The sequence below is a fragment of the Porites lutea genome, chromosome 9 (genome assembly GCF_958299795.1).
Source record: "Porites lutea chromosome 9, jaPorLute2.1, whole genome shotgun sequence".
Taxonomy (NCBI): domain Eukaryota; kingdom Metazoa; phylum Cnidaria; class Anthozoa; order Scleractinia; family Poritidae; genus Porites; species Porites lutea.
In genome coordinates, this window is record NC_133209.1 from 3,003,996 (window position 1) to 3,020,983 (window position 16,988).

General features: G+C 39.2%; 1 protein-coding gene across 2 annotated transcripts in view; it reads right to left on the reverse strand.

The window, feature by feature from the left end:
• Positions 1-845: 845 nt before the first annotated feature.
• LOC140947322 (transcription initiation factor TFIID subunit 1-like) overlaps positions 846-16,988 on the reverse strand; it is a 30,620-nt gene continuing 14,477 nt past the window's right edge. The window contains exons 19-47 of one of the 2 annotated variants that reach the window (XM_073396387.1): positions 16,898-16,930; positions 15,467-15,597; positions 14,864-14,944; positions 14,625-14,774; positions 13,940-14,071; positions 13,741-13,819; positions 13,060-13,156; positions 12,547-12,670; positions 12,100-12,177; positions 11,559-11,574; positions 11,354-11,442; positions 10,720-10,850; positions 10,569-10,628; positions 10,054-10,144; positions 9,302-9,501; positions 8,559-8,611; positions 8,401-8,447; positions 8,232-8,273; positions 7,739-7,795; positions 7,386-7,478; positions 6,782-6,866; positions 6,522-6,589; positions 5,997-6,059; positions 5,696-5,752; positions 5,109-5,201; positions 4,040-4,124; positions 3,649-3,716; positions 2,901-3,156; positions 846-2,459 (exon numbers count right to left, since the gene is read on the reverse strand). In XM_073396387.1, the coding sequence (XP_073252488.1) occupies positions 2,107-2,459; positions 2,901-3,156; positions 3,649-3,716; positions 4,040-4,124; positions 5,109-5,201; positions 5,696-5,752; positions 5,997-6,059; positions 6,522-6,589; positions 6,782-6,866; positions 7,386-7,478; positions 7,739-7,795; positions 8,232-8,273; positions 8,401-8,447; positions 8,559-8,611; positions 9,302-9,501; positions 10,054-10,144; positions 10,569-10,628; positions 10,720-10,850; positions 11,354-11,442; positions 11,559-11,574; positions 12,100-12,177; positions 12,547-12,670; positions 13,060-13,156; positions 13,741-13,819; positions 13,940-14,071; positions 14,625-14,774; positions 14,864-14,944; positions 15,467-15,597; positions 16,898-16,930 (2,912 nt within the window). In that variant the 3' untranslated portion in view covers positions 846-2,106. The remainder of the gene's footprint in view (positions 2,460-2,900; positions 3,157-3,648; positions 3,717-4,039; positions 4,125-5,108; positions 5,202-5,695; positions 5,753-5,996; positions 6,060-6,521; positions 6,590-6,781; positions 6,867-7,385; positions 7,479-7,738; positions 7,796-8,231; positions 8,274-8,400; positions 8,448-8,558; positions 8,612-9,301; positions 9,502-10,053; positions 10,145-10,568; positions 10,629-10,719; positions 10,851-11,353; positions 11,443-11,558; positions 11,575-12,099; positions 12,178-12,546; positions 12,671-13,059; positions 13,157-13,740; positions 13,820-13,939; positions 14,072-14,624; positions 14,775-14,863; positions 14,945-15,466; positions 15,598-16,897; positions 16,931-16,988) is intronic. The other variant, XM_073396388.1, reaches the window with a different exon arrangement.

A 16,988-nucleotide genomic window follows, 5' to 3' on the forward strand; every position in this document is an offset into this window, starting at 1 on the left:
TGTTGAAGGCAATCGCTTTTATTTTCTGTGCTTTCGTCGCGTTTATAGTCTAAGGCCACTTTTATCACTTCATCAGATTTTCGACGGATAGCATCTTTTAACTGCGAAAGTACAAAAATCAAGCTCAAATCAAACCGGTCAGCGATTTGCCCATTCGTTTTCCATGTCCCTAATACGGTCCCAGAAGTCTCTGCAAAAGTTAACTCGTCCCAGTTTCCTTGTCATTTGTGAAGTGGCGAGTGCAGACTATGACGTTTGCTTCCTCGGTAAAATCACCCAGAATGCTTAGTGTCAGCTTTCAGGTAAATATTCCATAAAACGAATTTTCTGTTCTCGATTCTTAAAACTGATGTTGTGGGAACTATGGTGAAGGTAAAATGAATGAACTGGAAGCGAGATAACATGTGTTACAAAGCGCTTAAAATTGGCGCATTTCCGCTTCAGCGAGTAGAAGAGACTGTGGACTAGGGAATAGCCGTGAAGTCATTTGTGCCTCACTGATTCACTTATTTAACAAGTGTTTGAGAGAAATTAAACTTGTTAAGTAAAATATTACAGAGAATGGGTTGGAATGTTACTGAAAGACAAGAAAAAGACGACCTGGAATCATTGAACAGTAAAGAGGAAAACATGGAACAAGTAAATGACGTCACAAGGGCATTTTGGCCGAACGTCGGAAAGTTTTGGTTTTAGATAGGATTTTTGAACAAAGAATAATAGTGAATACTGAAGAGAGAAAAACAAACAAACAAATGAGATAGAATCTATGTAAAAAGTAAAGAGGCTGGTCGTAGGACTTAAAGGAGACTAGGAATAGTTAAAACTCAATTTTTGGTACAAAAACCTTTTCTGTTTTTCTTATAACCATTTTATTAGCATATTTTAATTATACAAACATCCATTATGTACAGTATATTGCAACTTATGATGGCAGTATTAAACTGAAACATCTCTTTAAACAAGAAAAAGATTGTGTGTGTTTTTTTACAATTTATACATAAAGATATACACTATGAGGGCGAGATTTGACTTACGTATTCTCAAAAACTAGACACCTCGCAAAGCTTCATTTTACTTTTTTTCACCAGAAAACTAAACACGGTTATTTATATCGAAGGAGGTCAAGCCCTCTCCCGATTTCAAAATGATAAAACTTCTAATATTTGAGAACTTGTTTTCGTCACTCCGACATTAGCGCTAAAACTCGTAGCAGATTGACGACGGCTATCGTCTTTTCCCGCCAAAATGACGATGGTTCACGCCCGAGCACTACTTAGTGGTGAGAAAATTGTAGTCGTCCTCGCTTTAGAATCTAAAAGTCTTTATTAACCATTTCACTCCCAGCAGTCCTTCAAATTAAAGAATAACACCTGATACAGGCCCGTTTGCAGAATACTGACAAACAAATAGTACTGCTGAAGAGGATTTATTCCATTGGTGATACCATACGATTTGGTGCAGCGACTCAAAAACTTGGATCTAGGTACAAGACGATAGAATTACATACAAACCAAATCAGGAGCACCATGTGAAAATGCGAATGAAGAGGTTTAATTTAAGTGGAACCACGACAGGATTTCATCCACAGACTCAAAAGTTAGAACTACATACAAAACAAATAGTGCCATGTGAAAGTACTGCTGAAGAGGTCTCATTTGAATAGTAACACCATAGGATTTCACCAACAAACTCAAAAGTTAGAACAACATGCAAAACAAATAGTACCATGTTAAACAACAGCTGAAAAGGTTTCATTTCAATGGTTACTGTGAAATCTTCTGTTACAAGCATTGTTTTTATAAGCAAAATATAACTAAAGCAAATACTTTTGAAACTACGTCGTACAATTCTCGTTAGGATAGCTATATTAGAAGACAATTGAAAATAAACATATTTAACTGTACACATATAGTCCTTGTAACCTTCGCAGGTTTAAATCCTCCCTTCATGTCAGTTCATTTCTGGGAGTTCTTCCTTTGGTCAATTCTTAAATAAGGTGACACCACATATCTGTAGGAGTTGACAGAGTCATTTTTTGGTAATGAAATATTCTCATTCTGGGTGATAATGTATTTGATCTCACCAAAGTTTTTGTGGCCTCAATATTCATATCTCGTCTCCAGACATATCTTCTGTTGTGTTCATGGACTCGTTTCTTTCTCCAGCCGCTAGAGAAAAATTCTCCTGTTCTTCCTCCTCTTCAACATCCTCTTCTTCTTCATCATCTCCATCGCCGAACGGAAAATCATCTTCTTCATCACTCTCGCTTTCACTGTGCTCGAGATCTTGTAGTAAAATGCTCTCGAACTGACTTACATCCTGAGAGTCTTGCTCGCTTTCAGGTTGTGGCTGCGATCCAAGACTTTCGTGTTTACTGTAGCTTCGAGAAGTACTCTCTTCATCGTCGTAGCCTTCGATGTCGACTTCCTCTTCTTCGAAATCGGCATCTAGGCGAGAAGCTAGAGAGAATAAAATGAACAACAAAAATTAAGAGCTTAGTTTCTTTACAGGATGTGGTGTTTTCAAAGGTTTTTGCTACATTCAGTTGCAAAAATATATTTTACATTTTAAAGAAGAATGTTGATTTTGCTCACCCACGTAAGGGAGCGCCAACACGATAAAAACACGCGCAAAACTTGCCATTATCATGCAGTTGTCACTCATTTTCCTCAGCATCGTGTGAAAGGGGAGGGGGATCGGGCATAACTACAGGGTCTGACTAGTGACCTCGAAAATTTGGGTAAAAGATTAATCGGAGAAAACAATGAAACGCAACTCAAATTCACGTAAAAATCACATAAAAGTGATTTCCATCCCAGAGGAGAACGTTTTCAGTAAAACCCCTGGGGTAAGCCCGATATTCCTTGGGGGAAACCACTGACGGGGGTATTATGTCTTACATTGATCCATCGCCGAGACAGGAGTGCTCAAGTCTGCCCTGAAATCCCGGTATTCCTCGCCAGTGGTGTCCAGTTCCTCCACGTCCATCAGGCTGTCTTCTTCTTTCATGTAGCCTTCTGGGAAGTCGTCCATACTATTTTCTTGTGACCACTCTGGGCCTGCGACCGACGGCGGCTGACTGGCAGCATATGATGACGTGTCGTCTCCTGGAGTTAGCAGAATTTCATTTTCCCACTTGCTTAACTGTTCGTCATTCTGTTAAGGGTAGAGAAAGCGTATTGAGTTTTAGCAATTACCGAGTTCCAGTATCATGCGCATACCACAAATCTGCATTTTGGCGGGTCAGGAAGTTTGTGAACAAATGGGATAGATAGTATTCGCCACTCCATAGACTATAGGCAAAGTGGGCAAAAGCTTTCGGTACAAAGATTTCTGCAATCATTGGGGTAGACAGGCGTTAGTTATGATTTGTCGATCCACCCAAACAATCTGACCCAGGCGGCATCCACGCCTTGTATACACCGTTTTAAGGAAAATTCCTTTTCTTCTTTTTTATCACCAATTTAATCGCCTATTTTGGTGTTTCTTAAACCTAGAAGGCTATTCGACGGATCTGACCAGTAGAAAAATTGTAAAACCAAAACAAAGATTAAAAAATACAGAAATTGCCAGAATGAGATGCATTCATATTTTCACTGACGCACAAGAGCACACTTCATTATTTTTTATTCGGTGTCTAATGTTTACCTCCTTAAGGACATCCTCACAAAAGTGGACCAGTTTTTCGGCCATCTTGGAAAAGTCATGATTTTCACCTGTAAAATAGTAAACCAAGGATCAACAGGGTGAAATGCAATAAAAGTAAGCCTATACAAACTGGTTTTCCTCACAAACTAGAGCAAAGAAACTTCGACACGCAAAATCTCGAGTCACATTGATAGGCTAATTTTCTTTTTCTCCCAAACGTCCCAAAAGTTAAAAACTCCGCCTTCAAAGCATTCCTTTTTTTACAAGTATTGTCGAGAAAATGACCGCAGATTCATCTAATTTTGTCTGGAATAATCCCAGAGTCTAAAGGACTCAGTGGAACACCCCCATAGTAAATCTAAGAAAAAAATCCTCCGGGACTTTAACATACCGTTATAGAGGACACTGTTCCGATGCATCATTCGTACGTGTTCCATAAATTCGTCTCTGTTTTGGTAGGCGTGGCCTTGCACTTGCTGGGTTAAGACGCAAAACAAAAATCAATTAATGCAAGAAGAGAGAAGATTGTAAGTGTACAAGTTAAAAGAAAAAGAAAGAAGAAAGAATCTCATTCTATGATTCTGTAGCCTACAGAACAAGCGCTATTTTTTCCCGTTCTTCCGGCGAGCGAGGTACGAAGCATGCGTGGAGTGACAGACAATTTCGCGCTGCCCTTTTCTCGCCTGATAAACCCGAAAAAGGCCTGTTCTGCAGGTTAGTGATTCTGTAAAATATTGCAAAGCAATAACTGCTGCGGGAAGGGATGACCTAACAGGTTGCATTAATTGCTCCATAACTTCGCCTACAGACTCCGAAGTTAGAACACAATTCATGTTTCCATAATTGGCCAAGGTGTTCCTCAGGGTTGACCACTTCTGCTGTGGTGGACATCTGCATCTTCAGCTGGTGACTGTGGTTAAATGTTGTTCCACACTTGAAACAAAAAATGACACTGACAATGCGCTCGGCTCAGGATTCCAGATCAAATGGAAACTCAGAAATGTTAGAGTTTTTTAGGAAGGAGGAAAGTCCCAACTACCGGGGAAACACCCTCGGTGCAAAGACGAGAACCGACAACAAACCGACATTCGACGCCCGGCAGAACAATAGGTTAAAAAAGAAAAAAAAATGCACTTTTTATTTGAGTGTCAATGTATTTAGCACGAAAGTGCTAATTGGTGACACTATTTTTACGTCTCCTAATGGAGACGGGACCGCCATTTTGCGTGGTTATCCGAGCAACGCGAAGGTCTAGCCGCTTGCAGGGCAAAGGGAGTACCTTCACTTCTCAGTTATTTTAAGACCCTGAGTAATGGTCCGGCCCCGGGAATCGAACCCGCGACCTCCCGCTCTGCAGTCAAACGCTCTACCGACTGAGCTAATCCTGCCACGGTGAGCTAATCCTGCCACTGGAACAAAGAGTTGCTTGGTAAATAAGCTGGGCTCTTGTCGGTGATTACCTGTCTTATGGTAGAAAGGTCGATTGGTGTCTTAACTACATCATAATAATCAGGAACTTGCTTGGACGACACTGGCTTTTGGAAAGGCCAACTCTGCGAAGTTAAAACGACAGGTTACAACATAAATAAAGACAAGGCAATTAATCTGCAATTGGATTCATGACTTTAACCAGGAGACAAATTGTTTTTTCTCTCAGTTTTGTTCCCGGTTCCTTCAAGTTCTCTCCTTTTTGATGTCGGGGATAAAATATCACAACATCTCCAACTGGAGAGAACTCATTGAGAGAAGAAGGAAAATTATTGCCATTAAAATTTGGGACAATCTAGTACTCAGACCTCACTCTCATTTGATTTCTCATCTCTGAAGTCCGGGCACGACGTAGGTTTTGAAAAGCAAACTCTCAATCACGTGAATCTGTCCAGAGAGTATCCTGGAATTCCAAGTTAATTGGACGAAAAAACAGATCAACCTGGCCTTGTTCTCCCATCCTACTTCTTGGTGTTTTGATATCCTGCTGAAACAGTCTTTTTCATGTTTGATATGCCTCATCTAACGGAATGTTATTTCTTATTTCAAGACTGCTTACCTCTGGCAAAGCCTTCACCTGCGCGACAAGATTTTCCAGGATGAAAGAGAACGCAATCTGGCAAGTTTAATGATGAATAAGTTAATAAATAAATAAATGAATAAAGAAAAGACAACGAAACAAACAGCTACAAAAAAAAGACTACGGTAGCCTTTAAGCTTTCAGACCTATAAGGTCGTAGTTGACGAATCATAACTGTACCCAAGACTAAAATATGATTCCTTAGCCGCCTCGACAGAAGGTTCTGTTGGACAATCTCTCTCTGTTTAGGTAGGTGAACGTCACTTATATTTGAAGTTACCTGTGGATCGTCACTCAGTAATGGATTGATCTCTTTTTCCAACTGAATTATCTCTTCTTCTTTCTGTAAAGATGCACAAAAGAGAATTACAACAGCAGAAAGTTAACGTAACGTAAATCAATTAAAAGAAAAGAGAACAAAAACGGTTAACAGAGCTAAACTAATCTGAGCCTTCGATTAAGTATTCCCGCTTAAGTAATAATTTTCTAGATTTTCAGCTGTCTTTTATCTCGGGAGTCTCTTTTTATTGAAATATATAATTATCTGTTGCAAATAGTTGTGCTTCGATACAGGGAAATTTCAAACATGCAGCCATTTTCATTTTCTATGAGGGACTAAATAGTTGCATTCAAGACAATGTTATGTTTCAACAACAGAGACAACATAACGTCACAAAATTTGACGGTGTGGGGACTTTTAAGGTAAAAAATGAGCGACGGTCACACCAAATTCCTTCTTTTACCGTCATAATAACTGAACAACAATAATAATACTATCGCAGCATCCTAATACACAGTGACTGACCTCACTCAAAGCCTTGTTACAGACATCCACCATTTTCTGCGCTGTTGCGGTGTATGCATGGTTGGGTCCTGAAAATAAAACAACCCAGGCCTTACATGACTGATTGAATCTCATCAAGTATCACATATTGGATTTAGGGAGTGGACCGGAGGGACCGAGGATAGGGTGGCAAGCGGCCCGCCCCCTTCCCCTTTCTGAATTTTTTGGATCCACCCCTGTGTTAAAAAATTACACTAAAAGCTCTACAATACTTAACTCACCGTTGTACAAAACGCTGTTTGAGACTATCAAGGTTGCGTGTTCAAAAAACTCTTCCCTTGACAGGTACTTACATTTCCGAAGGTTCTGGAAAAAGTAAATAGAAAATTAGAGCAAACTCAAGAGAGGTAGTTCGTATTGATTTTATTTCCCCCAAACCTAACGCTAAGTGGTTTGACCAATTAATGGAAACATTGTAAATTCCCCGGCGATCATGCTTAACTTCACGCGTCGAGCACTGTTATCAGTGGTATCAGTATTTTCCGCGCTGAGCATTGCTCATTTTTCTTCCAATTTTTTTCCGCGTTGGCGACAGTTACTGATAATTTCGTGCCTGGTGTTCTCTTCGGCACTGGTCACAGATTTTCCCGCGAAAGCCTAGAACTGGTGTCAACGATGTCTTTTGAAGAAATAAAATACGATTTTCCGCTTGGAACATTCCGACGGAGAAACCAGGGGCGTTGTCCATTTACCAAAAAGTTTTGGAAATTTCAGTGGCAATTTGACGATCCGAAAAGTCGTGTTCTGTTTATCGGATTTTCCAGAAACTTTTTGCAAATGGTGAACAGTTATAAATTTATAAAAAAAATATGCTTTTATACGCACCTCTCGCATGGTTTGTAGATCCATGGGAATTTTAACAATTTTGTGATAATCCGGAACAGTTTTTATTGAAACAGGCTGGTGGAATGGCCACGTCTGTAAACCGAAATTTTCAAACATAAATGTTGTAGTTAATTTTTTTTCTCAGGTAATTTTTATTTTTCTCAACATTACCTTACCCACAAACAAAAGAAAAACAAAAATTACCTGAGATAAAAAAATTAACTACAACATAAACCTTACAGAAGTGTTACTGCTGTCCTTAATCCTTCTAAACAATTTATACTTTCATCAGACTTCTTAGCTTATCTCCAACATCTTAATTAAATGACAAGATGTAAGATAAATTGGCTTACATCGTCAACTTCTTTCATTTTATTAAGAATTCCCTCAAACAAGGCTTGTAAGGCCACCTGAAAGATAAACGCAACAAACTTGATGGTAAACAAGTTCAAACTTTTCCAGGGAGGATGTTTTCGGTTAAGAAGTTTCTATTGGCTTACTAAATGATCGAATATATTCATAACAATTCGGCATAAATGTAGAACCAACAGCTCCACGTGAGAATTCTGTTTCCGTTCCTGTTTGATAGATTTTTTAAATCTTAAATGACCATCCCCTTCCCCTCAAAAGTCAAATGGTCGTCCGATCGCAGGAGGGAAGGGAGACGAAATGCCTTCTCGGTTACGTCCGACATTTTGTCATTTTTCGACATACAAGCTGCTCAGAACTATTTAGGGTCTTGCCACAGACAATCTAATAAAAAAATATAATTTGCTTCAGGCGAAGAAGAACGTTTTAAAAAGGGTTAGCGGTTTTCGGCCAACATGCTGTCAGAGCAAAACTTACCTCAGGATTGGCTCTACGACGGTTGATAGATTTGCGAGGTTTCTATGCATATAGAAAAAAAAAGATTGTTAAAACATGCCACGAGAAACTTTAAGGCCCGCACGGAAAAACTCTGGTGGGGCAGTTCAGTACATTTATATAAATATGCTGAAAATACCGAGAATATTACCTTTAAGTAATCACAATGCATTACTCCTGAGCGCCTCTTTTTTCGAACTAAGAACGTAAATTAAAAGAAAGTGAATAAGTATTTTCATAAATCCATAGTTTATACTTCATGAGTAAAATTCAACCGCCAAAAAGAAAGCAGTTAAATTGCTTTCTCACCAGATTCCTTTGGAAAGCGCAGCACAAGTGATTTCCGTTTTAACTCGTTCGTTCTGAAAAAAAGTCACACATTCAAGGTGAATTTTCCGACTGCTACTCTTCGTAGGCACGTGGCTCTGACATCAGCTTATAACAACTTAAAAAGTTATCCATCGGAAAAACAAAACCCTACCGTTCGACAACCGAACTCTACCCTCCAACAGATTTGTGTGAGACCAGACAACGGGTGGTGACATGGTAAACGTCGGGGGAGGGGAGGGGAGGGAGGAGAGGAGAGTTTGGGCTTCCAGGATGGGCCAACTTAATTAATTACTTGGAAATTTTGAGATAAACTAACATAAAAGCCAGGACTCGAGCCAGGACTCCTAACCCTAACCCTAAGTCCAACCCGAACCTCTAACCTCTAACCTCTCACCCTAACCTAACCCTAACAGCGAGCTTACCTTCCATGATTGCCAAGAAAACCCTCTTCTTAATGGTCATGTGACTTGCAGGAGGTGAAAATGGCTGGAAAGCGAAAAATTGTCGAGTCCTGCGTCGAGTCCTAGCTCGGTATACAGGCATCCTCGGAATTTTTTGGGATTTAATCCTTAGCAATATTACAAATACCATGTTTGTTAAATGTTAGGCCAGACATTATAAAATGTCGGAAAGAAGATGAAGTCCTATAAATTAAAACCAACTATGTAACCGGACTAATGTCCATGAAAATGGAAAAGTTACAGTGATCGAGTATAACTTACTGATCCAAGAATGCCTTTCCGAGAGTAATCTTTGTTCCTTCAACTTTCACTAAATCATCTTGAGGCATGTTGAGTTCTTCTTCAGCGACCTGTTCGTCCGTCATGGCGACTGCTACAGATCCAGGGTTAGCTTCTTGGTAGTTTGGACAGTTTTTATTCGTTCTCATGTGACCGATCGCTCCACACGCCCCGCATTTTAACTGTGCAAAGTAAGATTAATCAAGAGAAAAGATTATTCTAGAAGGATGCCGCGGCATCAGAAGCTATGAGTAAAAGAGGAACCTTCTTTGGAGCAGAACGGAAATAAATGGCAGCTTTTGGTCTCCTCGAAATAAAAAACTGAATTTTACATCATTATCAGGTATTACGATTTATAGATACTACATTATTATCAAAAGTTTAAGCACAATCTTACTGAGGTAGAGATATCGAAGCACCTTTCAAAAACTCATTAATAATTCATAAAGAAAAACAAAAAAAGTTTTTGTTTAATGAGTGTCTTTCTATCTGATAAAGACACCGCTAGGCTTAACGTCCAATTTTTTTTTAGACCAAATAACCCAAAATCCAAATATTAGTGCAAGAATGAGTTGATCTATGTCAGAGATTTTGAAGTCGTTCATAAAACTCGCAGTCGTGTGTTATCAGATGTAAAAACTCTCGGCTTTAACTCGAGTTTTAAAACCTGATAATACAGTCCTGCTCGTTTTTTAAACAGTGCTCAGCATTTTACATGTTTTGTGCAAACTTACATTGTTGGGTGGTTTTTCTTTCTTCTTCTTTACCGGCTGTGATTTTTCTTTTTCTTGATTACGTTTAATCCGTCGTAGCTGCTCTTGAATTCTGAATAGGTTTTATAACAAAAACAAATATAACAATAAACAGTCATTAAAGGGTCGGGTCTGTTGTTCTAACTCCTGAGTCTGTGGGAAAAATCCTACGGTGTGACCATTCAAATGAAACCTCTTCAGCAATACCTTGTACCATTTGCTTTCTAATATTGACCAAAATTACGTTTTTGATTGTTGAGCAAAAATTGGGCCCTGAATTATCGAGTCGCAACATGTTGCGAGTTTATAAATATCTGCTTCACTGGTATAAAAGCAACTTGCTACAGTAAACTGATTGTTGCGTTATAAATCGTCCCCGTGTTGTTACACGGCTTGCATATTTTTAGCGCGCAGCGTTGTGTTGAAAATTACCTACTGTAACTACAACAATTTCGACAGCGTGATCTTGCATGAACTTGCGGAATCATTTGCTCTACCTTCTCTTTTCTCTTCTGATTTCCTCCTTGTGAATTTCATCAACGCTCGCAAACTGAGCTCTAAGAGAAACAGAACGAATGAAGGTAAGATTCCATCACGATTTTGCCACAACGTACACAAATGCACTGAAAAAATGAGATGATAAGGTACTTGACACTCTTGTCTTTGTTCAACTTGAGGTACGCATCAATAACAGCTTGGTTCTTGACGACTTCAATACGAACAAACTCCTTTCCATCCGCTGTTTTAAACGTTCGTCTGATACGAAGACGACGCCCGACCTAAGAAAAACATAAAACCAGAAGTTAAAATCTCATTCCCGTCTTAAGTGCGTAACTTGGCCTCCATCTGCGATCAAGATACAAGGACAATCCCCACCGATCAAACAATAAACAATTTATAACTGGTTCCGAGAGAAATTAGTAAATTATGTTTCCATTCAATCTCAAACTAATTTCCTAAGGGACGAGTCATTAAGTGATCTGTTATGTCTACAAACTTGTACAAGTAAATCTCAGCTAGCGGTCGGCTCACGCCAGTAACAGTGCACTGTTACCCTCTGACGTCATGATCATAGATTTTGCAAAGTTTCCCGCTCTTTTTGGCGGGAAACAGTTCTATTAATAGATGTCATGTGACCTCGAAGCAACCAATGAGACCAAGGTCTGTTGGGGAAAAAATTCCGCAAACTAAACAAGTGCTGAATAAAACAAGCTGAGGGGGAGGGGAAACATTAAGTTATCAAACGCTTACATTTCTAGAGCTAAATCTTCTGTTTTCTTACCATTGATGACTCATAGCTCGTTACTGAGGCTGTTTCGTCTTCGTCTCCTTTGCTGTCTTTTTTAAGTCCTTCTTTTCCACCTTTTTCGCCTACAGTTTAAAAATTTAGTAAGAAAATCTCGACATTTCCCGAATCCTCCAACAAGTTACCTCGAATAATTAATGCGTTAGGTTTTAACAAACGTAAAACGAAGACATGATCTTACCTGATGATTTGCCATTCTGTTAACAAAAAGAAAAAAATACAATTAATAAATCAAAACACAGAACAGAAAAGATAAAACAGTGAGGAATTTAGGGCATAAAAATACGACTATAAAGTTATAAAGTAACAACAAAAAGTTGCACCCCAGTGAATGTTCGGAAAAGGGATAAAAAGCTTAACTGAAACATGTATCAATCTGCAAAACAGATCAAACGTTTCAAAAGCAGAATATCTGCTAAACACACAAAACTCGGCACTTCAGTCAGTAAGACTTCAAACTTGAGTCTGTTAAGACCGAAACCAAGAGTGCAGTTGTAAAAGTTGTTTACAGTTGTCGTTTTGTCGCCAAAACACGGTCAAAACTGCACTCCAGCAGAGTACTGACAACAGAACGTTATCGACAGGTGATGTAATGGATTGTAAGCCAATTAAAACGTCGCAAAAAATATTCTTATGATAATATTTCTTCTCGCTCTGCTTTTGCGTGATAATGGTATGGAAAAAACGTAAAATCGTATGCACTGAACTATTTATCCACTTACGGATTCTTTGGTTGGTTTATCGTCACTAAGTAACTTTTGAAGTTCTCTTCTTTCGGCTTCTTCTTCCTCGTGAGTCAGCTAAAACCAACAAAATTTAGCGAATAAATAAGAAAAACTTCAGATCTTTTAATGAAAATGTTTAAGAGACATAACTTCATTTCTAAAGTGGGCCTCGTCTATTTTGCTTGTGGTAGAATGTTTACGAATATGAGTTAATTGCTTTACTCTTCCGACCACCGATCTCAGAAAAAATGCATGACTTGACAGAAGGCTATCATTAAATAAAACAGCGAAAACAGACAAATTGAAAGAGGATGATCGAAGATCTTGTCGTCAAAAAGAGTTGACATAATCATCTATTCAAGACCAACGAACGTGGAAATACATTCTCCTCAGCCGCATCACACATATTAAATGGTAGATAGTTCAGAGAAGTTGTAAACTGACCTGCATACTTGTTTTCTTGTTTGCTAACATACTCTCCAAGTTTTTACCCAGCTCATCAATATCGCTTCCCTCGTCACTGCTGCTCTCTTCATCTGTAGACAGGACTTCAGTCGATGACAAAACTCTGAACAGGAAGAAAGAAAAGCAGTTGGCGACAGTTTTACCTGCACACAGCACTTCCTCACAAAAGAACACCTTTAAATTGAAACAATATTAATTGAGGGCATTAACTTTTTAAAAAATAAACCGTTAATGTACTTATACTAATAACAATTAATGTTAATAGTACATATCAATAACTGATGAATAGTAATAATTAATGAATATTAATAAATGAGTCTTATTTTAAAGGTTACAAGTAATAATGTATTTCGCAAGACCCCAAAGCTAACACCACCTTATACAGCATAACAAACTGGAACACAGGAAAGTACTGATCAGTAAGTAGCTTTCAAAGGAATAGTTCCCTAGGGCGTAAAACTTATATTGAAGGTAAAAATCAAATGTTTTTACTTGTTTTGTAAGTCAAATATCCTCTGGCATTCTTCTTTATAGCGTTCTTGGTGCTCCGCAATGGTGAATCTTGATCCTCTGGCGAACTTGCTCATACCTAAAATTGTTCATCAAAACTTAGAGCATTTCTTGTACATCACACAATCGTATAAGTACGTAAACATATTAAGTATCGTCTACTACGAAGTCGTCATTAGGGAGCTTAAACATCGATGACAGCGACGTCAACGAGAACGGAAAAATGCAATAGGTTTAGATCGGCAAACAACAACTTTGCACGTTTATCACGCTTTTTGTTCATTTCTTTGCCATCACTGCGCCACATGACGTGAAAATACTTTTAAACTTTCACATTTTGTGGAGGACACTAGATAACGACTTTCTCTGTCTTTTCCTGAACTTCGATACAGTCTTTTCGAATTCACCTCCAGAAAAAAATTGCCAACATTTGACAAATTGAACAAGATGGAATAAGCGCGATCAAGTTTGAAGCAGTGCGAATTCACTTTTTAATTGATGTTTTCGTGGCCGTCGCCGTCCTCGCTGTTAAGCTCCCTCTTTAGGTCATCACGCAGTGCTGTCCACCTGAAATAAGAGGAACGTTGCGTTACGGACCAAATGACGGCTGCATAGAAGACGAGTCCAGGTACAACTTCGGCAACAACAACAACATTGCTTTACCTTCTTCTCCAGACTTAGCCGCTTCCGTGGACATAGTACGCACGACGTGAATAACCTCCCATCTGGATAGCTTGCGGATCTGCACAGAGACAACAGATAATGCCGCTTTTATGGTTGCAGAGAAAAGGGGAAGCAAGCTAATCAGCTAGAACCAACACTTGCTCCAGTTTATGAATTACAGATCAGGAAAACCCATTACCTCTTCGTCAGAAACTCGGAAGTTTCGCAGCACCTGTCTGGCTTGTTTAAGAGACAATCTTCTCAGATCAGCGTCGGTTCCTGTTACTGTCTTCTGTTTTTTTATTTGCGGCGAGTTCGTTGCTGAATCATCCTAGACACACAAAATAATAACAGCTAAAACATGAACGACCAGGAGTTTTTGAGCAATGAGAAAGCACAAAGAAAGTCGTTTGAGAAAAGAGGCCATAGTTATTCTGAAAGACATATTGAGGGACAAAAGTCTTATACGCTCTTTGATTGGCAGAAAAAACTCGCGCCACTTTTTCAATTAATCAGTGGTAAAACAAAAGCCAGCGTTTTCCCGCCTAAAAAACTGGCTACATGAAGTTGAGATATGATTGGCACATTTTATTTTCTGCGCGCGTTGTGATTGGTCAGCGGAGCAGGTTACAGTTTTACAACAGACGGTTAAGAAACCAGAACTTGTCATTCTGAGATGAGTTTGATTAGTAGTTATTTTGTCTTTACCGTTTGTGCTTTATTGAGCCAGTCTTAACAATTGAAGCCAATAAAACAAGCGTAAAGCAAGCTTCTGCCAATATAAATCCACGAAGAATTCTCTTGAGAATATTACATGACCAAGATTGGGAAACAAAAGATGCGAGCTCAGAGGTGTATTTTTTAAATGGTAGCCTAATTGATACCTTGTTTGCCATGGGCTTGTTGGGGACCCGGACGTACGAAAAACCCTCCCCACATCCGGTGGGGTCCGCAGATCCTGTCACAGCCAGCTGACATTTTCCTTTCATTGCAGAAATAAATGCTCGTGTGGTGTTCCATGGCGCTGTGCGAACCTAGAAGACGAAACAACAATAAACATCAGGTTTTTAAGGAGAAAGAAAGAAATTTTAAAATCAAATCAAAAGAGATGAATTGTCCTTACCTCATCATCTATATTTTTGCTTTCTGAATCATCGTTGTCGTCATCACATGAGAAAAGAGACTTCTCTCCATACCCAGCATCCTGTTAACACAGAACAGAAACAAGTTGTTCGTGAAAATAACTAACAAAAAAATAAGCATAGAATTTATGCCAATCGCCAACAACTGACAACTGACGAGAAGGAAACAAACAAACAAAAAAACAAGAGCCAACCTCGACGGCAACGGCAGCAAAAGTCTTCACCAAAAAAGTGGATGCGAACTGTTTCAAACGTCATCGCTCTTATTCCCACTGTTTTAATTTTTCAATTGTTGGCGATTTTTTTCCAGAATTCAGCTGTTAAAGACTGTATCTAAGTTTATAAAAAAGAAAAGAAAATCGTTGTCGTACATTCATGTCCTCCACAAACCGTAAAATTAGGAGGTTTCACGTTGTAATCCTGCAATGACAACAAAGAAATGTACAAAAAAGAGTGATGCAGGTGCAAAATTGATTTTTTTTTTTGCTGATCTTAACCTCTTTTTTTTTCGCCAACCTCGTTGCCGTCGACGTTCCTTAAGCTCCCTAGCAACGCCCGTGGTAACAACGCGTGCGCAGCGTTACCTTGAGTCTCTGTTCTGCAGCCAGCATACTGTAATATGCACAGCACTGCTCAGGAGACACCAGCGCTCGCATCTCTTCCTCAGTGGGCAAACGGAACTCACTCTTTAGTACCCACCAGTTACAATCAGTACCTGCAACGTGGTAAACGTTTTTCCCAGTTAGTGGCGGATATTAATGACAAGTTAGTTATTTTAGCCAGTCACAACTTACTCACGGCATCCGCCATCCTTGCACGCCCGTAAGGATTGATAGAATGTAAACAGGGTCGCATGGTTTCTCAGGGGAAAGAACAACTGAAAAAAGCTTCAAGTGGACGCAGCCGAGTTTGTTGTTCCCTCACAAGAGGAATGTACATCCAAAATGTACAAATCAAGTAATTTTTAGGTTATTATTGCTAAATTGTTAAGATATCTACGATCGTTAATGATGCTTCCAAAGAGAGACGCAATATTATTATCAAATCCACTCAGATTTTGCTGTGATTATGTTAAACATTTCAAGTTTTTAACTCTCTATTATCAAGAGAAAAAATTCGAACGCCATGACTTGCATTAATAGCTTTTATAAGTTGTTTGCACCCCTCCCTTGTTTGCCCGTGCAAAAATGGCCGGTATCGTGAATAAGGTCCGTTAGAACCTGAAGCCGTGCGCCTCTGTCTCTAAAATCTCCGAACAGAAGAAGCGGATCAAAACTTCCACCTCAATGAAGGACACTAGCAGCCATTAGATTACGCCTCCTAACCCTGTTGCCTGAAAGGGGGGTGGGGGATTCGGTTTGAGTTTTGCACTTGTCCGTTAACCAGGATCGCTTAATTAAGTGATTTATAAAAAAACACCCACAAAATGGTAGAAACCCAGCACCCAAAAAAAAGCCAGGTAGGAACCTACAATCAGTTGGCTATGACCTCTGTGTTAGGTTGGAACTCTTCAGATTCCACGACTTTGCATGACTTTCTCCAAAAACTTTTCACGGTTTCTATTACCTTAGGGTTAGCTGTTAGGTTAGCTGTTAGGTTAGCTGTTACTTTCACCGGAATATTTTAAACTTTCCTTTTTAAGGGTATTTTTCAACGTAATTCGGTTCAAAGACACAAACTCTGGTGTCCACTAAAATCCGTGCCGTTCAATTACTCGTCTCTATCTTACATTGCCCTTGGTACAACATCTGCACTAACATAACTTTAATTTTCCATGACCGCCAACTAAATTCCATGACTTTCCAGGCCTGAAAAATGAAACTGTTCAAGTTCATAACTTTCTAGGTTTTTCATGACCTGTACGAACTCTGTGTATCTAACCTGTTACTGATAGCACTATGCTGTGTTAGACTATACTTCACTATTCTACACTACAACATTATTATACTAAGTTAAGCTGTTTCACCGCGTGGGTGTCCTCTATACTACACTATAACAGACTACACTATACTCACTGAACTCCATACTGTCTGAATCTGAGTCTGAATCTGAAATTATTAATCACTTGTTAACTGTTTGGTCATCCCACTGCATATACGCCATTGC